General features: G+C 48.8%; 1 protein-coding gene across 2 annotated transcripts in view; it reads left to right on the forward strand.

Annotated features, from left to right (window-relative positions):
• Positions 1–17764, forward strand: part of RALY (RALY heterogeneous nuclear ribonucleoprotein) — an 85533-nt gene extending 67769 nt beyond the window's left edge. Inside the window, exons 3-10 of one of the 2 annotated variants that reach the window (XM_068986720.1) lie at positions 9944–10208; positions 11340–11412; positions 11601–11648; positions 13645–13811; positions 14495–14608; positions 14816–15003; positions 16205–16253; positions 17438–17764. In XM_068986720.1, coding sequence (XP_068842821.1) covers positions 9953–10208; positions 11340–11412; positions 11601–11648; positions 13645–13811; positions 14495–14608; positions 14816–15003; positions 16205–16249 — 891 coding nt within the window. In that variant the 5' untranslated portion in view covers positions 9944–9952 and the 3' untranslated portion in view covers positions 16250–16253; positions 17438–17764. The remainder of the gene's footprint in view (positions 1–9943; positions 10209–11339; positions 11413–11600; positions 11649–13644; positions 13812–14494; positions 14609–14815; positions 15004–16204; positions 16254–17437) is intronic. The other variant, XM_068986721.1, reaches the window with a different exon arrangement.

Consider the following 17764-nt stretch of genomic DNA (forward strand, 5'->3'; position numbering starts at 1 on the left):
CCAGCCAGTCTTACTCTTGGGTGTACAGTGGCACTTAGGAGTGAACTGTGAACCTGATATCCATCTTGCTGTCAAGAAACTCCCTAGAAGGAGAGAGAAGCCATGATAAAAGACTGAAAATTAGAAATACCCAAAAGAAGAGTTACAACATGCTTCCCCTTCCTGGCTGGTTTCTTCATGTCTTTTAGTGTGGGGCGAGAGGGTCTTGGAGTACTAGTCTCTTCAGGAATAGACCTGCCTTTCAGATCGCCAGGCTTCAGGAAGGGTGTTAGTCGTCAGTAAGCCTAGATCTTCTGGGCTTGCAGGATATAGTATGACCTGGAGCAGATGACCAAGATAAATCACCTCCTAAAATATTTGGTGGCAAATCCTTGAACTCGTCCCTGGTCTGCTTACCTCTTCTCTCTTGAGAAGAAAGAAAAAAAAAAGATCAGAATAGTTTTTTGTAAATTAGTGTAACACCAAACTTTATAAGAAATCAGCATAAAGGGCTCAAAAAAAATGAAATAAACTATACTTTGTTTTGGTTTGCTTTTTATAGAGTTTGATAGAGCTGGGTGAGCTTCAGTTCAGTTCAGTTCAGTCACTCAGTTGTGTCCGACTCTTTGCAACCCCATGGACTGCAGAACGTGGCTTAGAGCTGTGCTATTCTGATTGTAGCCCAGTGAATAGATGAATGCTTGTTCGCAAACTTAGCTGTTTGTGATGAGTACAGAAATTGAGACTAAGTGCTTAGAGACTTTACAGTAGTTTCACATTTTTGTCGTATTTTACAAATGTATTGGTCTGTAATGGATTGGGAGTTTAATAATCCAAACAACAAAAAACTGGTTCTTTACCACAAGTAGTTTTGAGAAGTACTGGCTTACTTAGTGTGTCAAAGTTAAATAGAGCTTCAGTCTTGTCTGTAAAATCAGATTAATAATGCCTACCTCAAATTGTTTTGAGCTACTTGACGTTAAATAATATCTTGGATACTTATTATGTGCCTGCCACTGTGCACTGTACATGTATTATCTTACTTCTCACCACAACACTCAAGTAAGGTTTGTTATCACCCTAATTTTTCTGGGACTTGGATAGGTTGAGGACTTGTCAGAAGTCTAACTCTATAGTAAGTGTGTAGTTGGGATGTGAATGGGAGCTAGCACTCTTGACTGTTCTGCCATGTTCTGTGCAAAGAGCCTGGCACGCAGAAGGGCTCCCTGTCATTCCACTTTCTCGACTTCCCTGGAGACCTGGTTTCTCATTCCATCACTGACGCTAACTTATTTTGTGACCTTGGTCAAGTCACTTCTTTAAACCTTAATTATCTCGTCTACCTTCAGTGGTAGGGAGTATGTCAAGGCTGTATATTGTCACCCTACTTATTTAACTTATATGCAGAGTACATCATGAGAAATGCTGAACTGGAGGAAGCACAAGCTGGAATCAAGATTGCTGGGAGAAATATCAGTAACCTCAGATAGACAGATGACACCACCCTTATGGCAGAAAGTGAAGAAGAACCAAAGAGCCTCTTGATAAAAGTGAAAGAGGAGAATGAAAAAGGTGGCTTAAAGCTCAACATTCAGAAAACTAAGATCATAGCATCTGGTCCCATACTTCATGGGAAATAGATGGGGAAACAGTGGCTGACTTTATTTTTCTGGGATCCAAAATCACTGCAGATGGCGACTGCAGCCATGAAATTAAAAGACACTTACTCCTTGGAAGGAAAGTTATGACCAACCTAGACAGCATATTAAAAAGCAGAGACATTACTTTGCCAACAAAGGTCCGTCTAGTCAAGGCTATGGTTTTTCCAGTGGTCATGTATGGATGTGAGAGTTGGACTATAAAGAAAGCTGAGCGCTGAAGAATTGATGCTTTTGAACTGTGGTGTTGGAGAAGACTCTTGAGAGTCCCTTGGACTGCAAGGAGATCCAACCAGTCCATCCTAAAGGAGATCAGTCCTGGGTGTTCATTGGAAGGACTGATGCTGAAGCTGAAACTCCAGTACTTTGGCCACCTGATGTGAAGAGCTGACTCATTTGAAAAGACCCTGATGCTGGGAAAGATTGAGAGCAAGAGAAGAAGGGGACAACAGAGGATGAGATGGTTGGATGGCATCACCGACTCAATGGACGTGGGTTTGGGTGGACTCTGGGAGTCAGTGATGGACAGGGAGGCCTGGCGTGCTGCGATTCATGGGGTCGCAAAGAGTCGGACACGACTGAACTGAACTGAACTGAACTGAGCTCTCAGTGGTAGGGACTATGTTTTATTCATTTTTGGCTCCCCAGCATTTAGCTGAACAGTACTTAGCATAGAATGGGTATTGAGTACTGAGGCAATTGATTGTACTAGATGATCTCTAAGGTTTTTTTAGTCTCTACTCTGAACATCATAGCTGTTTTATCCCCTTCCCCTTGAGCATCACATTTTCTACCTCCTCCACCAGCAGCATGACCTTATTTCCTCATGTCTGTCTGTCTCAGGCAGTCTTGATTCTAGGTACTTTGAGACAGCCCACATGATTTTTTGAAATGTGTCTAGGAATAACCCACCAGGAGTAACACAAGTATAGAGTAGAGGGGCTGACTCACAAAGTCAGGAACCTGCTCTTCCTCCGTTCTTAGCCTGTGAAGTCTGGGCCTAGGGCAGCTCTGCTGGCAGTCCTGCCAGGTCTGAGTAATGGTTGCAGCCTGGAGCAGGGTTTTCCATGGACTTCGTCGGGGTCTCCAGTAATTGGAACATGGCACCTTCCGCCTTGTAATGGATGGCAGAATGAGAGGGGCATTTGTCACTGCCTGGCTTCCCTGCAGGAAAGAGGCTCATAAGTCACAGCTGACAAACCCTTTGATGACTTTTAAACTTCATTTACAGAAAAGAATAGCTATAATCAACCAACAGCAAGCAGTGACTAATCTTGCCACATTATCACTGTGAGGAGTCGGCCCCTTAAGGTGTGAGGAGGGGGAGGAATCCATCCTCCAAGCTCGCAGTGAGTGCTTATTGGCTTTTGGACTTGAGAGTATGCCCTCAGCAAGGCTTCGTGAGTTTCTCCCCAGAGGATCAGAAGATGTTAGAAACTGATGTCTTGGCAGGTACAGTGCACGCTTACCGATAGCCGTTCTGGGCCAAGGTTTAGAGCACTAGCTCTCGTCTCATACAGACCAGTCTGAGCTCTGCCGTTTCCTAGCTTGTATAGGGCTAAGCTCCAACCCTTACTCATTTGTGAAATGGACACAATATAAGCCACCACCTACCTCAGCAGAAGATGTAGTACAATACCTGGCATGTGGTAAATGCTCAGCAAATATTGGTAATGATTAACCATGGAAGGGCCCTTTGCAGTCACATGCTCCCAAACTCACGGTCATGTGGCACATCAGCCACAAAGGCAGGGCCAGTCTTGCTGTTGGGGGGTGGAGAGAATGACCTCTTTGGCAAAAATAAAGAAATTGACAATCATTTGTAGCTCCCCAACTCTTAACTCGGAACTGGGGGGCCAAGTTTGTGCCTCCCTACTCTTTGTTGCCTTTCTCTCCATAGCTCTAAGAGCTGCTTGTCACAAATGCCAAACCTCAGCCTAAGGCCATAGGCAGGGGTGGGAGTTAAGAGTACAAGATGGGGGGGCGTTCATACTCAGACCGCACTGTGGGGAGAGATGGTTAAAGCCCCAGCTCTACCTTCTGTTTCTGTTTTGGGTCTCCCTTCACTGCCTAAGAGATGCTCATACAGAGTGTAAGACTAGACTCATGGTGGGACTCAGAGGTGAGTCAGTGGTTCAGCAAGGCCTGGAACTCCTCCCACCAGTGTTCTTTCCTCTCCCAGGCCCATACAGTCATGGGGAAGGGGGCACTCTTATAAAGTTTCGAGGTTTGGTCTAAGATACTAGGACAGGGGAGAGAGCATGGCCTTTACCTCTGACTATCTTATTCTCAGGTTAAGAGTTGGAGCATTGGGAGACAACATGGGTATCAGGCTTTAGAGCTGGAATGTGGAGGATCCAGACTGCCAGGCTAGATGCATCTCTGCACAGGACATTGGGCATTTGGATTTCTTATGTAAATATCTCCTGGTCACAGCCATTATACTGGCACTTGCCTCATATTGGACTAATCCTGGGAGATTGGTACAATTCCCATTTTGCAGTTGAGGAATCTGAGGCCCAGGGAGGATAAAGGACCTCACTAAGTTTATATCTTGTAAGTGGTAGGGCTACAGTTGGAAGTCAGTCCTCTCTGATTGCAGAGCCTGTGCTGTTTCTACTATTTCATGTGCAGTGTTTTGTTTTTAGGAAATGGTCAAGGAACAGGTACCTAGAGAAGGCTTTCTTAAAAAGCAAGTGGAGGACAAGGCCTGTGGGCACTGTTTCCCAGCACCTAGTGAAGGGGTTAGGAGTTTGGTAATAATAGAAATAAGTGTAATTCCCTATTTGTCTACAGTATGTTACAGAGGCAATAGAGAATTTTCATATCATATGGGATTTGAAAGGTAATCAGGAAAAAGATTATTTCTGTTTTTAGAATAAGGATGACAAGGCTCCGAGAAATCTCATGACTTGTTGCAGGTTACGTGACTGAGCAGCAGAGCCAAGCCTCGTGAACGTGTAACCTAGACCCCTTACACTCCCTCCCACCCCAGGAGCCCTCAGTGTTCAGCTTGATGGGAGCTAGGATTTCTCGTGGGAGTGGGAATGGTCAGGAACTAAAGAGTACTCCTTGGAAAATTAGTCCTGTCTGGCCAGTAATCATCATTTGGGCAGTGATAATGAGTTGAGGCCTGGTGAGTTTAATGAGATTAATAGATGTTCTGTCATCCCTAGCTGCCTGGTAACCAAGGAGGCTCTGGACCAAGGAGGGCCTGGGTACTGATCAGTACAATTGCTTGGCTTTCTCCAGAAATAGTCTCCCCATCACTGATAGCTGCTTTCCTTCTGAGTCACCCAGATGTCTCCAGGTTTATCTAAGGGCAGAGATTCGGCCACAGGCTGGTATGACCACTCATCTCCAGGCTTGGGAATAAGGCTGGAGCTGTCCAGCAGAACTGGCCCAGACAGAGGCTGTAAGTAGCACTGCGTGGGTGGGGGTGAGCGGTGGGGGCGGGGGCGGGGCGGGCATGGTGGAGGTAAGGACCACGAGCAGCAGCGGAGATCCAGTGCTGAGGAGGATTTATAGAGTTGGGGAAGGGACTGTTCCGATGGTTGTGTGCCTCAGAGGTCAGGCTGAAGGCTAGGTTCTGATAGGCAGCATTGAGAGGCTTAGTAAGGCAGAGCCAGAGTGCTTAGGCCAGTGGAGACAGTGGCAGGTGGAGTGTCACAGGAAGCCTGGATTTTCAAGTCTTGAGCTACTCCCTTCACCAACAGGGGGACCTTAAGTAAGTCCTGTATCTTTGCTGATTCTCAGCTTTTCTATCTGTAAAGTGGGACTGACAGTGTCAGGACCAAGAATAGAAACTAGTTTTCTTCACTAAAATCCTATGCAGATGGGAGGCCTTGTAGTAGAAAAGGGACAGGGTTAAGGACCAAGGAGAGGGTGTGACCGGCTCAGGGTCTCACCATGGGAATCAGTACCCAAGGCATCTCTGTGCACAGGTTTTTTGGAGTCAGACCTGGGTGCAGGTCTGGTTTTGTTCTGTTAACCAGTTACTTTGTCTCTGTGAGCTTCCTTTCCTTATCTAAATGACCTCCTCATAGGGCTATTGTGAGAGTTAAGTAAGGTGAGATATGTAAAGTCTCTTGACGGCTTGCAGTCAGTAATTAGAGGCTATTCTTAATGTGATGCCCCTCTGGGTGGCCCAGTTACCCAGAGTTCAGGGGTGCAGGTACTTTTTAGGGCTTTTCTGCCTTTGCAAAGCTCTGGCACTTTACCACCTTTAGGCTTGACTCTTCCACAATACAGCTTCCATCTGAAATGTTTCATCTGGGAAAAATGATTTGTTTTTTGCCAAATTTCGTCTGTTCTTATTAGCCTAGAGGAGCAAGCCCGTCCCTTTGAGCTGTAAATTGCATTTCAAAGCCTGTGTTCCTGGTGGGTTTTAATTAGCTTAAGGGCCCAGCTTTTATGCAGCAGTTGTTTCAGCAGGTAAAGGTGAAGATGTTTATTTGGGAGCCAGTCTGCAGTTTTCTCAAACATAGCATTTCTCTATTGTCTCTTCCAAGCTCCTCACTATCCTGGGGGCTTTTCTCTCAGCAGCCCAGACGGAACAGTGAAATATAAGAACCCAAGACTTAGAGTCAGAGGGACCCATGAGGTTCTTGGCCCTGCTGCTCACTGGCTATGGCATCCTGGTCAAGTCCATTCCCCTCTCTTCCTCAGAATAAGGACATATAAGCTCCATGCTCACTAAAGTCCCTGCTAATCTGACGTTGCAGAAGTCTCTGGGAACAAGGTGGGTTCTTGAATCCATCCCTACCCCCATCCCCAACCTGACCGTCTCCCACACCTCCAAGAACAATCCCTCTCCCCACCTCTCCTTAGCTCATTGCTAAGCATGGGGCCTCTGGGGCTGCAAACACCTTGCTTTCAATTACACAGCTAATCTGTGAAGCAGAGCTTGGCCCAGGGGGGGAAATAGCTTATCAAGTCAAGCAGCTTCTGCTGAATAGGATGTCGGTATTTTCTAGGGCTCCCACTCTTAACCTAGTGGGAAGCCTGGAAGAGCCAAGATAGAATTGTGTGGAGAGGATTGAGTTGGGGATATTGGTGTGTGGACCAGGGTGTTTGTATCCTAGGCTAGAAAAAGGTGCCTGAGAACCTCAGCCTCATGTAGTCTCCCCCTCGTCTTTGCCCCTGTTTAAGGGCCACCGCGAGCCCTTCTCACCAGCTTCTGGGATATCATCCTCACTGCTTCCTCCCAACATTCATTGAGCATTTACTGTGCAACTTTGTCAGGCTTGCCTCTCACATTTGCAAGGTAGAACAGGAGTACAAATGGAGATCCATGTACCATGTGTCTAAACATTGAAAGGTTATAACTTACAAATGAGGCTAACAAATTGGTATGTTCATAACACCCTGGAAGACCATATCTGAATTTCGGATTTTGTACCTGAACCTAGCAGTTCCAGGAGAGCTAGTTTCAGCACACTTCCTTTTCATTTTGCACCCCCAACTCCATTCCTCTGAATCCCCAAAGGTACCTGCCCCTTGAGATTATGCACAACAGCAGCACAGCCTGCCCTCTGAAGAGTGTGCAGACCTTGAAAGCAGATTGGGAATACAGCCTGGAACAGGCTTCAGGCAGACATTTCTCCTTGACTTTGCAGAGCAGCCACATACGTACATTTCCTAAGTCTCTTCTGTGTGGATCAGAAAACTGACCCCCATTTGATACTGCTTCTGACCTCTTCTCCTTGGCATTGTACAGAATGTGTTCCAGTCTGACCTTGACTCTCACCTAGGATGAGCCCCCAAATGGCTATGTTAGTAGAACAGAGATGTTCCAACTAGTCAGAGTAAATTTTTCATATAAAGAGCTTCGGAGTTTGTAAAGTCCTTTTGTATACATTGTCCCAAACCCTAGGTGACCGGGTAGAGCCAAACCCAGAGGACTTGGCTCACCAGCCAAGGGATGAATGCTGATCCCGCTATAGCACCAAGCACAGGTGCACAACAGTGTTTCCTGTTCTGTAGCGGTAGAGGTCATTAACACTGCTGAACAGGAGAAGTCCGAGGGGACCCAGTGATGGTCATGTCCCTGCCAGGTAACTGGCAGCGGCAGCAGTCACCAGTAGACCTCTGAACTGTCATCCCCCCTTCTCTTTTTTCTATCTTGGTCCACACACCTGACCTGGTGGGCTCCCTCCAGCCAAAAGCAGGGGCATCTCCCTGGACCAAAACTTCATGACTTTGAGCTGAACCAAAGGGGAGAGTTATCTGATGCTCATGGAGGAGCCCCACAAATTTCTTACATACTCATGGATGTGCAAGGAGTTAACCTTTGAACCTTGAACCTGGCTTGTCATCCAGGTAAGAGAGGGATTGTCAGAGAACTATGAGGTGAAACCCACATACATTGAGCATTTCCTTCTTCATAAAAACAGTATATTAAGTGTTTTCGTGGGCAATCTCTTTATGTGTCCCTCACTGGTTAGGTTGATAAATATTGATGATTGGATGCAAAGGCAAACTGAGTAACAAAAGAGTCTGTCCTTCCAGGCTAGTTCCGAAGCTGGCACCAGGCTCTTCATCAGTAGCAGTGCCCTCTCAGCCCCTCATCTTTCCCTGTGATGATGCACGCTTGACCCCAGCATATCCTTGCTTCTGTAAGAACTACTGTAGGAGCAGATTCTTCTCCAGAATCTCTGAAGCCCAGGTTGTGGTTTCCTTGCAAACAGTGCCATCTACTGGTCAGAAAGTGCCGACTTTTAAGCTGGGAGGATTGAGGAGAAACGGCCTTTTACCCTAATGGGACAAAAGATACAGATCTCCCAGCTTATTACTCAGCTCCTCTCTAATTCACTAAAAAGAAGTTCCCTCTTCCCCCCAAATATTAACTAAATAGGCAGGTGTTTATGGTTAGTTTAAGCTGATTTATGCACACTGGTTGGTGGTTCTTTAGCACTTTATCCAATAGTTTTAGGGTCAAATTCAAGATAGGAGTGTTCCAAAAGGGAGTTGCACCAACCCATGCCAGTGAGCAGAACACTGGGCCAGGAATATAAATGCCAAGGCCTTTCCTACTGGAACTGAACCTCCTTTTCCCTTTCCCTTTGGAGCCTGTGCCTAGATTCTGACCTGTCCAGAAAGGGGAGTAGGAGAGATTTGTACAACCCTTTGGGATAAAAAACATTGCCTGAGTGTAGAGAGCAGAGAGCAGAGAAAGTATCATCTGTAAGCAAAGAGAACAGAATCTGAATAGTAAGTGTAAAATGGATAACTCCAAAAATTAATTTGTTAAAAACAATTCTCAGATAAATGTGCTGACTGACTGTAGTACAGTCAACCCTTAAACAATACAGGGTTTAATTTGTGTATAATTAACAAACCTCCGTATCCACAGTTCTTCTGCACCTGTGGATTTAACCAACCACGGGAACCATGGGCCATGGGCAGTATTGTAATATTTACTATTGAAAAACATTTACATAAAAATGGACCCATGCAGTTGAAGCCCATAATTGGTTCAACTGTATTTAAGTTGGATTTAACACTGGGAAGGAGAGTGATAAATTTGATACAAATGGGCTTTATGGACCAGTGACCTAGGTTTGAATGGCTATTCCTGGCAGGTTAATGAACTTGCTGGAGTCTGTTTTTGTATAATATGAATGATAATGATACCACTTACGGAGTTTTGTAATTATTCAATATTGCATGCCACCCTTAGTGCTCAGTGAGGTTTAACTCACTTTTAAAATGGCTGATATCAATAAAGACAGCCATGGTCCATGTCTGGATCAGACTGCACATAATATGATACTGTTTTAGAGCAAACATTACTTGCAATTATCCTGTGACCTCTTTGCTGTAGTTCTACCGTTGAAGGAACAGAAGAAAAACTGTGGGAGATCTTCAAATTTAGATCCTGCAAGGGGCAACATTCAAAATTAGCATTAAAGAAGGAGTGGGTTTGAAAGAATTGAAGTCAATATGACATTTTTGTAATGTTATAAACCAATGTGTAACCTTAATTTAAAAAGAAGAATTGAGTCAAGCAGACAGGGTTCAAATTCCTGTCTTGTTATTCACTGGCATTGTGACCTCTGACTGCATTTCCTCCCATGTAAAATGTCCCGGTTCTGCTCATCACGTCAGCACCATATAATAGAACATAGGTAAAGCACCTGTATGAGGTCACCAGCCAGTGAAACAAGCACAGATGGGGAGGTTGGGTGTGATAGGGGCATGTGTGTAGGAAGGAACAAAGCCATCCAGTGTAGCCAGGTTGTGGGTCATGAGCAGCCCATGAACCCAACTCAGATCTTAGCCTCACAGTGGCTTGCTTTCTTCAGGTGGCCAACATGTCCTTGAAGATCCAGACGAGCAACGTAACCAACAAGAATGACCCCAAATCCATCAACTCTCGGGTTTTCATTGGAAACCTCAACACAGCTGTGGTGAAGAAGTCAGATGTGGAGACCATCTTCTCCAAGTATGGCCGTGTGGCCGGCTGTTCTGTGCACAAGGGCTATGCCTTTGTCCAATATGCCAACGAGCGCCATGCCCGGGCAGCTGTGGTGGGAGAGAATGGGCGAGTGCTGGCCGGCCAGACCCTGGGTAAGCATCTCTTCATGGTCCTGCCCCAGGATTTTTCCTGGGCAGGTGCTGACCCGCGTTCTTTAGCTCCTCTCTTATCCCATGTTCTGTCTTGTCCCCCATAACCCACTACCCCTGTCTGAGATGTTTTAACTTAAATAGTTAATAAGTTAATTATATTTTAAGTTATGCCAGTGCCTGTATGGAGAATTTTAGAAGTTTTAGGCGAACACTTCTGCCCCTGCTTTCGCAGTGAAAGGGTTCCAGTTAAAATGCAGATCCCTCAGAGAAAGGGGAGAGTGGACTAGCACAGCCTCTTACATTGGGCTGCTTTTGGCTTGGGTTAGAACCTGTTCTGAGAGCCAGGAGGAGGGGAGCATAAGATGAAGCTTGGTCTTGGTGTTACATGCGTGTGATGTGGCCACATGGGAAGCATGTATAGCTTTTGTATATGTTCACTTACTTCTGTGTATTTGTGTATGTTTGAGAAGGGATGTGTATATGTGTATTGCTGAATATGTGCTAAGTGGATGCAACTAGTCACGTGGAGAATATGTGGACACACACCTTACTTTCTGGGTATATATGTAGTGCCCAGCCAGCTTTTTTCAAGTATCAGAATGTACTTCAGTGTGTGAGCAGATGTACGTATATTCATTTACCAAGTGTTTATTGAGTTCCTGAGATCTGTTGAACTCTACTCTAGGCATAAAGATGTTCAGTGAAAGGTTGGTGTGAATGTGCACTGGCTTATTTGCATATGGGCAGTTACATATAGGATGCTAGAGCCAAGTGTGAGTGAAGTTGAGTGTGTGATCTTACTTCCCGGATACGTGAACATATGTGTGAGGGTGTGTGTGTGATGTCTGTGCTTATGTGAGAGAGCTTGGGAATGCATATGATTTGATGTACATTGTGTATGTGCACATATGATTGTAAGCCTACATGTGTCTGAATGTATATGAACATGTAAAGTTATGTGTATGTAGTGTATGAGTCTATTTGTGAAGACCTCTGTTGTCCATGTTAGGGAGTACAGTCCATGTGCATCTTTTGTAAACACTTACATTGCTGTTCATGTCCATGGGGGTGATAGGTGTATGGGCTCTGACAATATACCGGCATCTGACTCTGCCTCTTCTCTCCATACAGACATAAACATGGCTGGAGAGCCGAAGCCCAACAGACCCAAGGGGCTAAAGAGAGCAGCATCTGCCATATACAGGTGGGGCGCTCTGTCTTGTTTGTCTGTCTCTGTCTAGGTGGGATTGGTCCCTCTTTCCACAGAGGGAGATTTGGTGGTAATGGGATGCCAAGCCTAGAATTTGGGGAGGTGTTTGGAGATGAGGGCCTGTGGAGAGTGGGCTGAGTGGCCATCTCTAAGCCCCGGCCCTCTCCCCTTTGTCTCCCCAGTGGCTACAGCTTTGACTATGATTACTACCGGGACGACTTCTACGACAGGTGAGCGGGGGAGGGGCGTGCCCAGGCATGAAGCAGCCAAGCTGGAAGGGTTCTGAGAGATTGCTGGTGCAGCCCACTCAGTCCTCCAAGTGGGAACTGAGGCCCAGAGTTGTGGATAGTCATCTTCCCAGGGCTGCTCCACAAATTGGTGGCAGAGCTGGGACTAGGGTCCAGTTGTATAGGTGCCCAGGCCGGAGCTCTCCCCGGCCCACACTGTCTCCTAACCCTCTGACTGCCCCTCCTTCTCCTGATCCTGGAGACTTGATGGGACTGGACAGCCAAGGGACATATAAATGTAGCAAGTGGGAGTACAGAACCAGGTGCAGGACCAGGTGCAGGGAATCTGAGCCTTCACACTGCTGTGCAGTTTCCTTATTAACTCCCTGAGGGCCCAGCCAGCTGAAGGTACCTCAGAACTCAGCCTGAGCCGCTTAGCCTTGTATTTACACCCAGGAGGCCAGCCCTCCTTGGGAAGTCTGAGTTAGTGCTTGGTAGGCTATGACCTACCCCTAAACCCACCCAGACCCCAACCTCCATGGCACCAGCCACATTCTTGTGGAAATCATGGTGGGGGCTGGCCCAAACTTCTCCTTCCACTTCTCTGTCTCCCTCCCACCCTCTCAGCCTTCCCCAGGCTGTCCAGGAAGAACAGAACCTCTCTGAGCCTCAGTTTTCTCACCTGTGAGAAGATTTAGGAGACAGTGCAGTGTGGTAGAAAGTGCCCTTGCCTGGGAGTCAGAAGACCTGGGTGCTAATCTCAGCTCTGCCACTGAATGAATTACATGACTTTCGGCACATCCCCTCCCAGTCTGAAATGGGCTTGCATCAAGTGATCCCTCAGGGCTCTTCCAGCTCTGGGATTCTGTGGTTCAGAGATTCTGACCAAGGCCAGAGCCGCCCCCTCCCCTTAGGGGCAGAAATGCAGGGTCCGGGACTGGATCCATTCCCAGAGACTCTCCATCTCCAGCCATTGTCACCCCAGGGCAGGAGCTCCCTAAACAAAGGAGTTACCCAGGCATGGGTCATTGCATTGCCTCCTGTCGGCAGGTTTCCTGGCTGTCATCAGGACAGTGATCCTGCAGGGAGGTGGTAGGAGCAGCAGTGGTGGGAGAAAACCCCTACTCAGCCTACGGAGCTTCTGCCTGATAAGGATAAGCAGCCCTCCTGGAAAGGGCTGTGTGATGGCGTTGGGGGTCAGCATACTGTCTGGCACAGAGGGTCTGACTGAGTTGCTAAACCTTGATACTCCCCTGGGCCTCCAGCCCCTCCATCTCCTAAGTGGAGTGAGGATATGGTGATTGGAAGCCCAGAATGAGGAAAGGGGCTTGGAGTCCAGCCTCATGCCTCTGAGGTCATAGACCCATCGAGTTGAGGGTCTCAGTACCCTGGCCTTTTCACCTATCACATTTTCTAACATGTGTGTTTTAAACTAAGTTCCCTCATGTTCTGTCCTCACAGCAGTCTTGTGGGGATGTGGGAGGACAGAATTTGGGGTGGTCATCCTCACTAGGCATGTGGGAAAACTGAGGCTCGGGCAGGCTGAGGAATTGACTCCCACTCCCACACCTCTGTCCAGCTGGGCATTTGTACTGCTTTAGGGAGATTTGCAAACTCTGACCAGAGCTTAGGGTGCAGTTGGCTGAGCAGAAGGCAAGTCAAGTAGTAGAGCAGGCCTGGTTATTAGGGTGATGTAGGAAGTCTGTCTTGGGGGCAGCTCTGTTTGCTCCTCTGTTGAATGGGGCTCTAAACCCCTGTCACCTCCCCTACCCTTACTCAGCCTGGATGGTAGGAAAGGTTGATGTAGTAAGGATTCCAGTAGCTGTTGAGGTCCAGAAAGGCTTTCCTCTTCACCCTCAGGACTTAACTGGGAGCAGGCAAAGGTATGCAGTGCAGGCTGCCCAGCCCTTCACCAGCCCTACATGTATTGGTCTAAGGCCACAGTGCCCCCTGCTGGCCACAGGCCATGCTGCAGCCTCTGGCCCATTTGCTCTCACAGGCTCTTCGACTATCGGGGCCGCCTGTCACCAGTGCCAGTGCCCAGAGCAGTCCCTGTGAAGCGACCCCGGGTCACCGTCCCCTTGGTCCGACGTGTCAAAACCACCATACCTGTCAAGCTCTTTGCCCGCTCCACAGCCATCACCACCGGCACAGCCAAGATCAAGTGTGAGTGACTCTATCTTCTTCCTAGATAATTTTCATTTTGTCATTAGCAAAATAATAGAATCACATTTTTTTACATTGGAAAATAGATAAAGGAACAAATCTCCCACAGTTCTGCTGCTCTAATACAACCAAGTGAGTATTTTCATGCATTTCTAAGAGGAAAAGACTGACATTTGTGGAGGTGGGGCCTAGTTGCTGTGACGTGGAGTTCAATGAGGAAATGGTGTCATCTTTTAGTCAGGACAAGGACAGGTCCACATAGGCTTGCTACTCCACAGTCATTCTGGGGTGTGCATGTGGTCAGGCACTCAGGAAATCTGATTGTAAAGCACTCACATTTATACACCTTGAAAGACAGATACCATCCTATAACATAAGCAGAGAAACATTCTTGCTCAGGTGCACACAGAGGTACATACCACACACCTCCATTTTATCCATCCCTGTCCCTTTCATGGGGGTGGGGAGGAAATCCAGGCCCGTTACTGTAGGAATGGCCTTAAGAAAGTCTCAGGGGGTGCCACAGGCAGCTCTGGCCTCTCCCTGGCCAGAAAAAGACCATGGACGAGGACTGTTTCTGCCATTGGCCTATCTTCCTGCTTGACAGAATGGGGCTAAGGTCTGGTGTTAGCGTCAAGCTCCCAGCCCTCAGTTGACATCCTTGTACTTCCCTCCACTCTCAGTAAAGAGCAGTGAGCTGCAGACCATCAAGACAGAGCTGACCCAGATCAAGTCCAACATTGATGCCTTGCTGGGGCGCTTGGAGCAGATTGCCGAGGAGCAAAAGGCCAATCCAGGTCAGCTTCCAAGGGTCCTTGCCCAGATCAGTGAGCAGGGGCACAGGGCAGAGCATGGGGAGGATGGTGCACGGGGCAGAGAAGGGACTCTGGCCTCCGATCCCACCTGGACCCACCTTGCTGAGGCCTTGGCTCTACAAAGGTGCTACCCTGGGCAGGTGCCCCAGGCTGAGTTTTGTTCTCCCTTCCTCACCCCTTCCCCTGAAGATGGCAAAAAAAAGGGCGAGAGTAGCAGCAGCGGCGGCGGCGGCGGCAGCAGTGGTCCTGGCGGCAGCAGCCGGCCCCCGGCCCCCCCGGAGGACACAGCTTCTGAGGCGGGCACGCCCCAGGGAGAAGCACAGGCTCGAGACGATGGTGATGAGGAGGGGCTGCTAACACACAGCGAGGAAGAGCTGGTGAGGGCCTGCCATGGGGGGCGGCTGGGACTGGTGTTTGTGTACCTCTGGTTGCAGGAGGGCTGCAGGGAGTAGAGGGGTACCTCTTGACTGCTTGGCCGCCCTGTGAGCTCCCTCCTTCCTTGCCAGGGGTTCTAATCCTGTGAAGAAGAGGGGGAAATGAACAGAGAGTACTTAGCTCTTTCAGCTGTCAGTCAGAAACCCCACAGAGGACTGTGGCGGACCTCTCTCTATCCCAAGGCCCATTCTGGACTCCATCTTCCCCATGAGTTGGAGAAGGGAAGAGTCAAGGGCTCATGGTCTGCAGAATTCCAGGGAACAGGAGAAGGGGGATTGCCTGGGGAAGCCACAAGCAGTGCAGGGGTCTGCTCTACCTGAGGATTTTCTAAAAGCCATTGTTGCCTGAGCTTGACACAGGCTGTCTCAAGACGGGGCGAGCAAGCTTCCTGTTTGGTATTGGAATTTTTCAGATTGAGGCAAGGAGCTCATCTTAAGTGGAAAGGTCGACCAGATTCTGAAGGCGAGGTGTGCCTGCTGCTCACCTACCTTCATACTTAGTGAGCACCAGGCCCTGTAGTTCACAGTTTGCAACTTCATTTGACCTGAACAGTAGCCCTGAACTGCAAAGTGTTACTCTTGTTACATTTACCCATGAAGAAACTGAGACTCAGAGGAGTCAAGTAGCTTGTCCCAGGGCTTTGTGGCTAATGAGGGTGGAGCCAGGATTGGAGCCTGGATGTCAGTGGGTCTTCATGTGGCTGGGTCCTGGTATAAGGACAGATGGGATTGTGGCCATAACAGTGGAGAGAAAGGTCTTCTTTGTCCCCAGCCTGTCTCTCCTTATTTGAACCTAGCCAGAGACCCCATTTTACTCTTTTCAGGCATAGTCTCCATAAAGGTCCAAATGAAGGCTTAGATGTTCCTAAGATGGGGAGCTCACCAGTCTACTAGGCTTTCAGTCTGCTCCAGTCTGAGAAGGACTTTCTATGGAGAATGTGTCCCCTGCCACACCTAGAACTTGCTTGACTGGTCCTTTCTCTCCTGAGGGGCCCTCAGACTGCCCTGTTGGAATCCCGAGGCAGCTATTCCCTTTGACTGCCCCTCCCCCTTTCCGAATGTGGCCTCCATATATGCTCTGGGCCCCAGGGCAGGACAGACTTGCCGTGAGTGATGTATGGTCCTTGTTGTCTCCTCCTCTCAGGAGCACAGCCAGGACACAGACGCGGAGGATGGGGCCTTGCAGTAAACAGGTATGGGGGTCCTGGTGGGGAAGGGTGAAGCAGAGGGCCTGCCATGAAGTAGACCTGGCAGGGTAGTACTGTGTCCATCCATAAAGGGTCTCTGGTCCCCCGCCATCCTGCCATGCCCATTTGTGGTGGGGCTTGGTGGGTTGTGGAGCAGGAATCGTGGTTGGGCTAGCCAGGTCTGCCCAACAGTAGTTCCCTCAGCACATGCCCAGCGCATTGCCTGTCCCCACTTGTAAGGAGCTCTGAGTCTAGTGGAGGAAACAGACCCTTACCACCCAGTGTGAGCAGAATGACAGGGACTGGAGAGGCAGGGGCCAAAAGAGGGGTGCAGTGGAAGAGGTGATGTGTAGCCGAGCCTGTTGAGGACGGAGGGAAAAGCATCTGAGGGAACACCTTGAGCAGAGGCAGAACGCCTGCCATCCTTGGTGTGTGGGAAATGGGCCAGTCTCCTGCAACTGCAGTCCCAACTCCGCCCAGTAGGGACAGGGAGCCAGAGTTAGAGGCTGGGGTTGGATCCTGTCGGGAGGAAATGTCCTGTGTGTCCCAGGGTTGTGATTGTGCCAGTGTAATAGATACAGAAACTGACACACTGAAGAGGGCAGGGAGATAAAGCACATATCCCACAAGATCCCAAGGTGATCACTGGTGGAGCCTAGATTCTAACCTATTGCTGTGTGGCCTCAAAGCTCACTCTCTGGTTGGTATTTACCACCCTGCTTTGCCCCACCCTAGAGGGAAGCCTGGCCACACCAGCTCTGCCCAGACTCTGCCCCATTCCTTTGGGGACCCTTTCCAGGGCATGACAGAATTGGGTGGAGGAAGGTCTCAAACAACAGAAGTATCTTTATGCATGACACACTCGTGCTGTGAGTCTGTATATGCTCCACCGCACCTTTAAGTTTAGGCAGTCTGCATGGTTTGTTTTACCTGGGAGGCTAAGTTGTACCTGTTCAGCCAGTTTGAAGGAGAGGTGCTGGGGACTCATGTGAGGACATGGAGGCTTAGGGAAGGAGAAGAGTCACCCAAGGTTTCATGGCCAGAAAGTTACGAAGCCAGAGCGAGGGCACAGGCACGCCTGTGTCTGCAAACAGCAAGCGCCATTGCACTCTCCCATCTTCCCGGACCTTGTTACCTAGAGCACAAAGGGGCTCTTCCTCTCAGCCTTCGTTCTCTCTTGTCTCTCTCAGTCTGACAGGAGCGATGGCCACCAGCAGGAGAAAGGCGTGCACTGTACCAGGCCTCAAGCTGGGCACCCACCCCTGGATAGCACCCCCAGCGGGTCCCAGAGGAGAGCTGGCAGCAGGCACCACCTCCCTCACGTGTATCAGCCAGTGGCGCATTCTCTGCAGGTGGAGTTATCAGCATCCCTTCCTCACGTACCCTCCCTGTTGGTACTGCCCAGGCCAGAGGGCAGAGCACAGTCTCCCTACACTCTGCCTTCCCTCCCCAGGACATTCCCAGGCTTGGGGTTTTTCTATAGGTTTGGAGCGGGGTGGGGCCCACAGGGAGGGGAC

This window comes from Capricornis sumatraensis, chromosome 15, assembly GCF_032405125.1.
Source record: "Capricornis sumatraensis isolate serow.1 chromosome 15, serow.2, whole genome shotgun sequence".
Lineage (NCBI taxonomy): Eukaryota > Metazoa > Chordata > Mammalia > Artiodactyla > Bovidae > Capricornis > Capricornis sumatraensis.